The following is an 11,421-nucleotide window of genomic DNA, read 5'->3' as shown; positions in this document are numbered from 1 at the left end:
TGAAATATATTTTTGTTGAATAAAAGTGGATAGATAATTATGACTTCTTCTGTCTGCTACGTCACAGAGAGAACCATATGACCATGTTTGTGACCAAGTGAGTCGCATCGTATCAAAATTGTTCACTTTTGTGTGAAATTACATTTTCACGACGGTCCCTTGGGAGATAGCACGCCACGTACGTCGTTGTAGGCGTCCTTTTACTTTCAGGAAAGTCGCTGGCGAGAAAACAAGAAGGCGGTTGGTAGTCTAGCTATCTGTGTGTTACAAGGAAGATCCGTGGCTAAATCAACGGCTGCTTGTCTTGTGACCTGTACCGAAGTTGAGCGACAGAGATGGAGGAGACCGGGGGAGTTGGTGGCGCTAGTGCGTACGGAGCTTCGCTCGCAGGCGGTGGCTTCGACTTTCACAAGTTTGCTAAACAACCGCACACTATCGTGCGCTTCTTGAGTTGGGTGAGTTTGACCAGGCAAGGAACACAGAGAGTAATAACGGGAGTTACTTATTGACTAAAATGTTTCAAGGAAGTTGAGCACAGAGGCTTAACGTTAAGACATTGTCTAACGTCACCTGTCACTTTGTCTTTGGATAATATCTAACGCAACTGAGCGAACTATGCCGTTTGTGTTAAATGTTGATCTGATCATCCCGAATATATATATATATTTTTTTTACCACAGATGGCCCTCTAATTGCATATTAGCCAATGTGTTATTGTCGACTCGTATTCCTCTTGATAGATGTATAATGTTACAGTTGATGTCACGACACTGCAAAGTACAGCTGCTCACGCGGACGTGCGACTGTTGACAACAACAATCAGGATACTATTGAAGCGATAATGGAGGAGGGGGGTTATTTGATAAATCGATTAGGCCTAGCTATGTGCCCAGGCTACACTTCCAACCAGGCTTACATGGAGCGTCATGGTCAGTCCATATGCATGACATGACACAATGTGTTGAAGATGTTACCCCCCCCACACACACACACTGAGGGGAACTAGCCCCCATGTGATGCCTGCGGCTGCTGCTGTTATTGTTTAGAAACACAACGCAGAAGTATATATCAGACTTAAAGGATTCACACAGCTTGAACTAGGCTGAAGTGAAACTTCGTGAACACGGTGTGTTTCCACTGTCTGATACAGGTGAGGTTATAGAACAATGGACTTTCTATGGAGTTTTTCCTAGCCACTGTGCTTCTACACCTGCATTGCTTGCTGTTTGGGGTTTTAGGCTGGGTTTCTGTACAGCACTTTGAGATATCAGCTGATGTACGAAGGGCTATATAAATACATTTGATTTGATTTAATGGGACAACAGTCTAAAGTAGCCTAAACACATGGACACTTCTGCCTTCTGAGATACCAGGGCCTGTTTGTCCAATAAAGACAATCACACACACAAATTCAACTCTGAGAAAAATCGTTTTCCCCTCAACATTCGGCCTATTCTTTGACATAGGAAAAGACGTGTCATATAGAAGTGAGTGGTAGCAGCACACACTGCCTGACCATTTTAGTTGGTCATCAACAGCCATGTTGTAATGTCACGTTGATCCACCAGAAGGCAGTGAGAGGGACTTTCCAAAGAGGAAGAGAGAGAGGCCCAGTTAGTCAGTCTGTGGTCTGATAGGCCTAATGGTAGAGATTGTAATTTTAGGGATCTTCCTGGTTTGATTGGTCCATTAGGTTTGAGGAAGTCCAAAAAATATTGTGTGGGTGCGACATCTATCTACTTTTCAGATGCCCCTAGGCCCTGTTCAATAATATCTAACCAAGACCAGATGCCCCTAGGCCCTGTTCAATAATATCTAACCAAGACCAGATGCCCCTAGGCCCTGTTCAATAATATCTAACCAGGACCAGATGCCCCTAGGCCCTGTTCAATAATATCTAACCAGGACCAGATGCCCCTAGGCCCTGTTCAATAATATCTAACCAAGACCAGATGCCCCTAGGCCCTGTTCAATAATATCTAACCAAGACCAGATGCCCCTAGGCCCTGTTCAATAATATCTAACCAGGACCAGATGCCCCTAGGCCCTGTTCAATAATATCTAACCTCAGGTCTTGTAGCTACATACCACCAAGATGTCTGTTGCTCAAACAGTCTCCTCCATACAGAGACATACACTTAACAGATAACACTAGAGCCACACGGTGTAAATTGTCAGTGTAGTTGGCCTACAAGCCTGAGCAGTGTAGCGCACCAACATGTAAACAGTGTAACACCGTAGGGTCTGTGACTCAAATGGCATCCTATTGCCCATCTAGTGCACTACTTTTGATCAGGGCCCATGGAGCTCTGGTCAAAAGAAGTGCCCTATGTAGTGAATAGGTAGCCATTTGGGACACTCCCTAGGTCTGGACAGAATGTGCTGTCTGTCGACACAACCACTTCTGCTCCCTGCTCCCTAGTGGTGGGGGCAGAAAGGGGCAGATGGGAGGTAAGGTGATACCCCATCTAGCCCCCCTCCCTCCAGTGCTCTCTCTGGCAGTGTCTTCCAATGACCCTCTCATATCCAGTGGAACACACACTTGTCATCGCATACACACTTGCTCGCACACGCGCTCACTCACACACACACACACCATTGTTGTATGACATGGCGTGAGGAAATAACATGGGTTATCATCTGTTGGTGCTCTCACACTGTTTCCTTTGTTTCTGTCTCTTCCATCACTCTTCCTTTCCTCAGTCAGCATTCTCTCTCTCTCTCTCTCTCTCTCTCTCTGTTGTTGAATTCTCTCTCTTCCCCAGTCAGCATTCTCTCTCTCTCTCTCTCTCTCTCTCTCTCTCTTGTTGTTGAATTCTCTCTCTTCCCCAGTCAGCATTCTCTCTCTCTCTCTCTCGTTGTTGTTGAATTCTCTCTCTTCCCCAGTCATCTCTCTCTCTCTCTCTCTCCCCCAGTCATCTCTCTCTCTCGTTGTTGTTGTCATCTTCCTCAGCATCTCTCTCTCTCGTTGTTGTTGAATCCCTTCAGTCTCTCTCTCTCTGAATTCCCCAGTCATCTTCAATCTCAAAGTCATCTTTCTCTTGGCATGGGAAACCTGTATTTACATCTCTCTTCCAAAGTCATCTGAAATAAAGTCATCTCTCTCTCTCATCACTTCCCCATCTCTCTCTCTCTCTCTCTCTCTCTCTTCCCCAGTCATCTCTCTCTCTCTCTGTTGTTGAATTCTCATCTCTCTCTCTCTCTGGCTTTGATCATCTCTCTCTTACTCTCTCTCTTTTCATCTCTCTCTCTTTTCCCCCCAGTCATCTCTCCCAGTAACTCTCTCTCCTCCAGTCATCTCTCTCTTCTCTCTCTCTCCCTTCCCCAGTCATCTATCTCTCTCCATTCTCTCCCCAGTCATCTCTCTCTCTCCTCTCTTCTCTCTGTCATCATTCTCTCTCTCTCTCTCTCTCTTCCCCAGTCATCTCTCTGTACCATTCTCTCTTTTGGAACTCCCCAGTAACTATCTCTCTTCCCTCAGTATCTCTCTCTCTCTCTCTCTCTCTCTCTCTCTCTTTCCCCAGTCATCTCTCTCTCTCTCTCTCTCTCTCTTCCCCAGTCATCTCTCTCTCCATCTCTCTCTTCTCTTCCCCAGTCATCTCTCTCTCTCTCTCTAACTCTCTGTTCCCATTCATCTCTCTCTCTCTCTTTCTTTCTCTTCCCCAGTCATCTCTCTATCTCTCTCTCTCTTCTCTCCCCCAGTCATCTCTCTCTCTCTTTCCATCTCCATTCTCTTTTGGAACTCCCCAGTCATCTCTCTTCTCTCTCTCTCTCACTAATATTTGAAGAGTCATCTGGTCTTCCCCAGTCATCTCTGGTCAGTCATCTATCTCTCAGTGCTGCTGGGTCACATGACGGTGGTTGACCATTCTCTCTCTTCCAGACAGTCTGATCTGACTCTCTCTCTCTCTTCCCCAGTCATCTCTCCAAATCTCGTTGTTGTTGAATTCTCTCTTTTTGGAACTTCCCAGTCATCTCTCTCATTCTCTCTTTCCTAACGAACTCCCATCAGTTTTTGTTGTCCATTCTCTCTCTTCCCCAGTCAGCATTCTCTCTCTCTCTCTCTCTTCCCCAGTCATCTCTCTCTCTCTCGTTGTTGTTGAATTCTCTCTTCCCCAGTCAGCATTCTCTCTCTCTCTGCTGTTGATGAATTCAATTTCAATCCAAAGGGGTTTTATTGGCATGGGAAACCTGTATTTACATGGACAAAGCAAGTGAAATAAACATCTCTCTCTCCATCACTTCCCCAGTCAGCAGACTCTCTCTCTGTTGTTGTTGAATTCTCTCTGTCTCTCTGGCTTTGATCTCTGTTACTCTCACTTTTCAGTTCTCTCTTTTTGGAACTGCCCAGTAACTATCTGTACCATTCTCTCTTTTTGGAACTCCCCAGTAACTATCTGTACCATTCTCTCTTTTTGGAACTCCCCAGTAACTATCTGTACCATTCTCTCTTTTTGGAACTCCCCAGTAACTATCTGTACCATTCTCTCTTTTTGGAACTCCCCAGTAACTATCTGTACCATTCTCTCTTTTTGGAACTCCCCAGTAACTATCTGTACCATTCTCTCCTGTTGTCTTTCTTTCACTGGACAGAGACACTATCTTCTCCTTTCTCTCTCGCTCTCTTTTCCATCCCATTCTCAAAGGAAACACACATTTCTCTCTGTCTCACTAATATTTGAAGAGGAAATTGGTGGCATCTCTGGTCACAAGTATGTCAGTGCTGCTGGGTCACATGACGGTGGTGGACCAGTAACGAGACAGACAGGAACTGAACTGACAACAGAGGCCTGGGTCCGGTTCATTAGGCACCAAATGGAGAGAGAAAAAACTAGACTAAAACAGGGAGGGACTTCCTGGACTCGTCCAATAAGAAGTTCATTTTTGTTTTCAGTTGTAAAAGGTTTTCTGTTGTCCTAACGAACACGACCCTGGTGTTGGCATCAGGCCCTAGTTTTTCTGTTGTCCTAACGAACACGACCCTGGTGTTGGCATCAGGCCCTAGTTTTTCTGTTGTCCTAACGAACACGACCCTGGTGTTGGCATCAGGCCCTAGTTTTTCTGTTGTCCTAACGAACACGACCCTGGTGTTGGCATCAGGCCCTAGTTTTTCTGTTGTCCTAACGAACACGACCCTGGTGTTGGCATCAGGCCCTAGTTTTTCTGTTGTCCTAACGAACACGACCCTGGTGTTGGCATCAGGCCCTAGTTTTTCTGTTGTCCTAACGAACACGACCCTGGTGTTGGCATCAGGCCCTAGTTTTTCTGTTGTCCTAACGAACACGACCCTGGTGTTGGCATCAGGCCCTAGTTTTTCTGTTGTCCTAACGAACACGACCCTGGTGTTGGCATCAGGCCCTAGTTTTTCTGTTGTCCTAACGAACACGACCCTGGTGTTGGCATCAGGCCCTAGTTTTCTGTTGTCCTAACGAACACGACCCTGGTGTTGGCATCAGGCCCTAGTTTTTCTGTTGTCCTAACGAACACGACCCTGGTGTTGGCATCAGGCCCTAGTTTTCTGTTGTCCTAACGAACACGACCCTGGTGTTGGCATCAGGCCCTAGTTTTTCTGTTGTCCTAACGAACACGACCCTGGTGTTGGCATCAGGCCCTAGTTTTCTGTTGTCCTAACGAACACGACCCTGGTGTTGGCATCAGGCCCTAGTTTTTCTGTTGTCCTAACGAACACGACCCTGGTGTTGGCATCAGGCCCTAGTTTTTCTGTTGTCCTAACGAACACGACCCTGGTGTTGGCATCAGGCCCTAGTTTTTCTGTTGTCCTAACGAACACGACCCTGGTGTTGGCATCAGGCCCTAGTTTTTCTGTTGTCCTAACGAACACGACCCTGGTGTTGGCATCAGGCCCTAGTTTTTCTGTTCTCACAGTCACTGGAATGGAAAAAGAGAGAGCCCAAGTGGATGATGTCACCTGTTAGAATATCTTTCAGAAGACCTCTCATCTCCTCTCATTGTATGTTTCTACTGGCCCCATCGGTGATAGATGACTGGAGGGAGAAACGAGGCCCCGTCGGTGATAGATGACTGGAGGGAGAAACGAGGCCCCGTCGGTGAGGGAGGGAGAAATCTTTCAGGCCCTCATCGGTGAGGGAGGGAGAAACGAGGCCCCATCGGTGAGGGAGATGACTGGGGGAGAAAAACGAGGCCCCGTCGGTGAGGGAGGAGAACGAGGCCCCGAGGGAAAGGGAGAAACGAGGCCCCGTCGGTGAGGGAGGAGGGAAAACGAGGCCCCGTCGGTGAGGGAGGGAGGGAGAAACGAGGCCCCGTCGGTGAGGGAGGGAGAGAGAGAAACGAGGCCCCGTCGGTGAGGGAGGGAGGAGAGAAACGAGGCCCCGTCGGTGAGGGAGGGAGGGAGAAACGAGGCCCCGTCGGTGAGGGAGGGAGAGAGAGGGAAACGAGGCCCCGTCGGTGAGGGAGGGAGAGAGAGGAAACGAGGCCCCGTCGGTGAGGGAGGGAGAGAGAGGGAAACGAGGCCCCGTCGGTGAGGGAGGGAGAGAGAGGAAACGAGGCCCCGTCGGTGAGGGAGGGGGAGAGAGAGGGAAACGAGGCCCCGTCGGTGAGGGAGGGAGAGAGAGAGGGAAACGAGGCCCCGTCGGTGAGGGAGGGAGGGAGAGGGAAACGAGGCCCCGTCGGTGAGGGAGGGAGGGAGAGAGAGGGAAACGAGGCCCCGTCGGTGAGGGAGGGGGAGAGAGGGAAACGAGGCCCCGTCGGTGAGGGGGAGGGAGAGAGAGGGAAACGAGGCCCCGTCGGTGAGGGAGGGAGAGAGGGAAACGAGGCCCCGTCGGTGAGGGGAGGGGGAGAACGAGGCCCCGTCGGTGAGGGAGGGAGGAGGGAGAAACGAGGCCCCGTCGCTGAGGGAGGGGAGGGGGAAACGAGGCCCCGTCGCTGAGGGAGGGAGGGGGAAACGAGGCCCCGTCGCTGAGGGGAGGGGGAAACGAGGCCCCGTCGCTGAGGGAGGGGGGGAAACGAGGCCCCGTCGCTGAGGGAGGGAGGGGGAAACGAGGCCCCGTCGCTGAGGGAGGGAGGGGGAAACGAGGCCCCGTCGCGTGAGGAGGGGGAAACGAGGCCCCGTCGCTGAGGGAGGGGGGGAAACGAGGCCCCGTCGCTGAGGGAGGGGGAGGAGGTCGCTGAGGGAGGGGGGGAAACGAGGCCCCGTCGCTGAGGGAGGGGGGGAAACGAGGCCCCGTCGCTGAGGGAGGGGGAAAACGAGGCCCCGTCGCTGAGGGGGGGAAACGAGGGGCTGAGGGAAACGAGGCCCCGTCGCTGAGGGAGGGGGGGGAAACGAGGCCCCGTCGCTGAGGGAGGGAGGGGGAAACGAGGCCCCGTCGCTGAGGGAGGGAGGGGGAAACGAGGCCCCGTCGCTGAGGGAGGGAGGGGGAAACGAGGCCCCGTCGCTGAGGGAGGGAGGGGGAAACGAGGCCCCGTCGCTGAGGGAGGGAGGGGGAAACGAGGCCCCGTCGCTGAGGGAGGGAGGGGGAAACGAGGCCCCGTCGCTGAGGGAGGGAGGGGGAAACGAGGCCCCGTCGCTGAGGGAGGGAGGGGGAAACGAGGCCCCGTCGCTGAGGGAGGGAGGGGGAAACGAGGCCCCGTCGCTGAGGGAGGGAGGGGAAACGAGGCCCCGTCGCTGAGGGAGGGAGGGGGAAACGAGGCCCCGTCGCTGAGGGAGGGAGGGGGAAACGAGGCCCCGTCGCTGAGGGAGGGAGGGGGAAACGAGGCCCCGTCGTTGAGGGAGGGAGGGGGAAACGAGGCCCCGTCGTTGAGGGAGGGAGAGGGAAACGAGGCCCCGTCTGTGAGGGACGACTAGATGGATAAATAAACATGCAGGTCACAGTGAAAACAGTCAAATTGAAACTTTCCTCTCTTCCCCTTCTTAGATTTTTTCCATCGTGGTCTTCTCCTGCATCACGGCGGAGGGATTTGTCAACAAATCGCACAGCCCCGACGCGCATTGCGTCTTCAACCAGAATGACTCGGCGTGTCACTACGCTGTGGGCATCGGTGTCATAGGTAAGTAGTCTAGTGGTTCTGGGTTACAGGTTCTAATCCCAGGGCTGACTGAGAAAATGCTGTTGGGTGAAGTCGCCTCAAGATGCTGATCTTGGGACAGTTAGGCATTTCCCCCACTAATAGTTACGATTGGGGAGGGGAGCTGATCCTAGATCTGTGCCCAGGGGGAAACCACCCTCGAGTGGAAGAATCTGTTCGGGGCCAGGCAGCAAACCGGATCAGAGATGGCATCTCCCGCCGTTGTGCCCTGGGTTCAGATAACAGAAAAATAATTGTTTGTGTCTCTGTGACAGTTGACAATAGAAAGTATCTCTTTATGCAGAGCTATGGTGTGGTGGTAACACTCCTGGCACATCTCATAATACGACTCCCTGCAGGAGACTGGGGTTGATTCCTTGTCTCATAATATGACTCCCCGCAGGAGACTGGGGTTGATTCCTTGTCTCATAATACGACTCCCCTCAGGAGACTGGGGTTGATTCCTTGTCTCATAATACGACTCCCCTCAGGAGACTGGGGTTGATTCCTTGTCTCATAATACGACTCCCCGCAGGAGACTGGGGTTGATTCCTTGTCTCATAATACGACTCACCGCAGGAGACTGGGGTTGATTCCTTGTCTCATAATACGACTCCCCGCAGGAGACTGGGGTTGATTCCTTGTCTCATAATACGACTCCCCGCAGGAGACTGGGGTTGATTCCTTGTCTCATAATACGACTCCCCGCAGGAGACTGGGGTTGATTCCTTGTCTCATATATGACTCCCCTCAGGAGACTGGGGTTGATTCCTTGTCTCATAATACGACTCCCCGCAGGAGATTGGGGTTGATTCCTTGTCTCAATATGACTCCCCTCAGGAGACTGGGGTTGATTCCTTGTCTCAATATGACTCCCCTCAGGAGACTGGGGTTGATTCCTTGTCTCATAATACGACTCCCCTCAGGAGACTGGGGTTGATTCCTTGTCTCATAATACGACTCCCCTCAGGAGACTGGGGTTCAAACCCTGCATCCTTACTGTTTCTCCCACTTGCCTGACTCCCCACCTCATTTCCTTACTGTCTCAATAAAGTGTTAAAATATATATTTATAAAGTATCTCTTTATTTCTCCAGCCTTCCTGGCCTGTTTTTTCTTCCTCTTATTGGACGCCTACATGCCGCTGATGAGCAACGCAAAGGAGAGGAAGTACGCTGTCATGGCCGACCTGGGATTCTCAGGTGAGGAGGTGTGTGTGTGGACCTAGGGTTGTGGTGTGAGGAAAGAGCTTCCAGGCACCTGGGTCTTGTTCATCATAGCACCACATGGAAGAAAACGGACTGAAACGGGGCGGGACTGCCTGGAACGTACAATAAGAAATGCTTATATATATACTTCCCCCCCCCCATTGATAAAAGGTTTCATAACGTTTTCAGTCGTGTTCCCTAATGAACGTGGCCCTGTAGGTAGTTGTAGTGTAAATATGTATATTCCATGTTTCCTGTCTGTCTGTATCAGTTGTGTGGACGTTCCTGTGGTTCGTGTGTTTCTGCCTCCTGACTAGCCAATGGAGTCGTACGATTGATGTCAGAGGAATCCCCCAGGACGCCGCCCGCTCCGCCATTGCCTTCTCTTTCTTCTCTATCGCCACCTGGGTGAGGAGGACTGTCACTACAGCTGCCTCTCCTTTACTACAGCTACACTATGGCCTGGTCATAACTTCACCACACTGACTGACCTCTTCAGTAACTGACTGACTCATTCATTAACTGACTGAATTATTCATTCACTAATTGATTCATTAACTGACTGATTGAATTTATTAATTGATTCATTAACTGACTGAATTATTCATTCACTAATTGATTCATTAACTGACTGATTGAATTTATTAATTGATTCATTAACTGACTGAATTATTCATTCACTAATTGATTCATTGACTGACTGATTGAATTCATTAATTGACTCCTCTTTGTGTCTACAACAGGGAATCCTAACCTACTTCGCTTTGGGGAGATATCGCCGTGGTGTTACCGACGTCACCCAGAGCATCTATGCCGAGTCTCCGCCAGAGCAGCACACCCCTTACCCCCCGACCTACGCCCCCTCGGCCTACACCCCCACCACCTACTCCCCGTACCCTTCCAGCGCGCCAGACGACTTCCAACAACCCCCCTTCACGCCTAGCACCACCACCACCACCCAACCCCAGGGGGAATACCAACCCCCTAACTACTGAGGGGCTCCGCGGTGAAGTTTCCCCTAGGTACAGGTCTAGGATCAGCTTCACTTCCCCCATTCCTAACCTTAACCATTAGTGGGGGGGAATGTTAAACTGACCCCAGATCAGCGTCTAGGCCAAGGGGCAATTTCACCATTCTATTACTGGGGTAGAATTCTGGAGAAAGGAAGTGGAAGCTCCTTATCACCAGACCTGGGTTCAAATACTATTTCAAATATTTGTTTTGCTTTTGTCTGTCTGGAGTGCAAGGTGGGGGGGGGTTCACTCTGCCAACGTTTATATTGGAACAGGGAAACTGGATGAAAGCACAGACCGATACAAGTATTTGAAATGGTTTTAAATAGTGTTTGAACACAGGTCTGCGTACTACTAATTCAGTGGATGATGTGGTTAAAAGGAGACTTCTACCCTGAGACAGGGGCGCAGCTGAGCGGGAGGGGCAAAAGTCCGGTCCTGGTCACGTGACACTGGAGCTCACATGATTTGGGATATGCAAAAAACAGCCAATGAGAGCTCTCGTGGGAGGGGCAAGTGCTTGCTTTAGCTAATCAGTGTGCTTGTCTCCCCCCTCTCTGTTCAGAACTCTAGTCCCCTGCTTCTGTGTTCCAGAAGGAAGGAGAATGTGTGTCTGTCAGAGGAGGCTGGTGGGAGGAAGATATAGGAGGACCTGCTCATTGTAATGGCTGGGATGGAATGGTATCAAATATGGAAACCACATGTTTGACTCGGTTCCATTTATTTCATTCCAGCCATTAGTGAGCCGATCCTCCGATATCTTCCTCCCACCAGCCTCCTCTGGTGTCTGTACATACTAGATATTCATAGTTGAAACGCCAATTCTTTGAATGGCTGTAGTGTCTTTTTAAAAAAACATTTTATCTTTTTGTTTTCAATTTAGCACAATTATCTTGATGACATGCAAGCACAATGTTTTTATTCAATGTCAAAAAAGTATGTTTATTTAATTGACCAGTGTATCGTGAGACTACTGAATTCTACAGGATAAGCCAAATGCCCAAGAAAGCCTTACTATTAATGTCCTATGTAAACTGCTGGGTTTTTGTCCCACTTCAGGAGCCGTAAGCAGACTCTGACTGTGTCCCAAATGGCACCCAATTCCCTTTATAGTGCACTACTTTTGACCAGGACCCATAAGGCTCTGGTTAAAAGTAG

General features: G+C 50.3%; 1 protein-coding gene across 2 annotated transcripts; it reads left to right on the top strand.

Annotated features, from left to right (window-relative positions):
* The first annotated feature begins 136 nt into the window (after positions 1-136).
* On the top strand, positions 137-11,111 carry syngr2b (synaptogyrin 2b). 2 transcript variants are annotated; one of them, XM_042318283.1, is made up of 6 exons: positions 326-455; positions 6,002-6,068; positions 7,893-8,025; positions 9,140-9,244; positions 9,522-9,658; positions 9,994-11,111. In XM_042318283.1, the coding sequence occupies exons 2-6, from the start codon at positions 6,039-6,041 to the stop codon at positions 10,243-10,245; spliced, it is 657 nt and encodes a 218-aa protein (XP_042174217.1). In that variant the 5' UTR covers positions 326-455; positions 6,002-6,038; the 3' UTR covers positions 10,246-11,111. The 2 variants fall into 2 exon arrangements, with proteins under 2 accessions (XP_042174216.1, XP_042174217.1); XM_042318282.1 differs by lacking the exon at positions 6,002-6,068 and having other exon boundaries at positions 137-455.
* The last annotated feature ends 310 nt before the right edge of the window (positions 11,112-11,421 follow it).

This window comes from Oncorhynchus tshawytscha, unplaced genomic scaffold, assembly GCF_018296145.1.
Source record: "Oncorhynchus tshawytscha isolate Ot180627B unplaced genomic scaffold, Otsh_v2.0 Un_contig_4324_pilon_pilon, whole genome shotgun sequence".
In the NCBI taxonomy this organism is placed as follows: Eukaryota; Metazoa; Chordata; class Actinopteri; order Salmoniformes; family Salmonidae; genus Oncorhynchus; species Oncorhynchus tshawytscha.
Note: the sequence above shows the minus strand (reverse complement) of the source record. Positions and strands in the feature narration are given on the sequence as shown.

Coding starts and splice junctions, on each gene's coding strand:
- syngr2b (XM_042318282.1), top strand. CDS start 336: ATGGAGGAGACCGGGGGAGTTGGTGGCGCTAGTGCGTACGGAGCTTCG. Junction 9,245..9,521: donor GGCCGACCTGGGATTCTCAG/GTGAGGAGGTGT, acceptor TGTCTGTATCAG/TTGTGTGGACGTTCCTGTGG. Junction 9,659..9,993: donor TCTTCTCTATCGCCACCTGG/GTGAGGAGGACT, acceptor TGTCTACAACAG/GGAATCCTAACCTACTTCGC.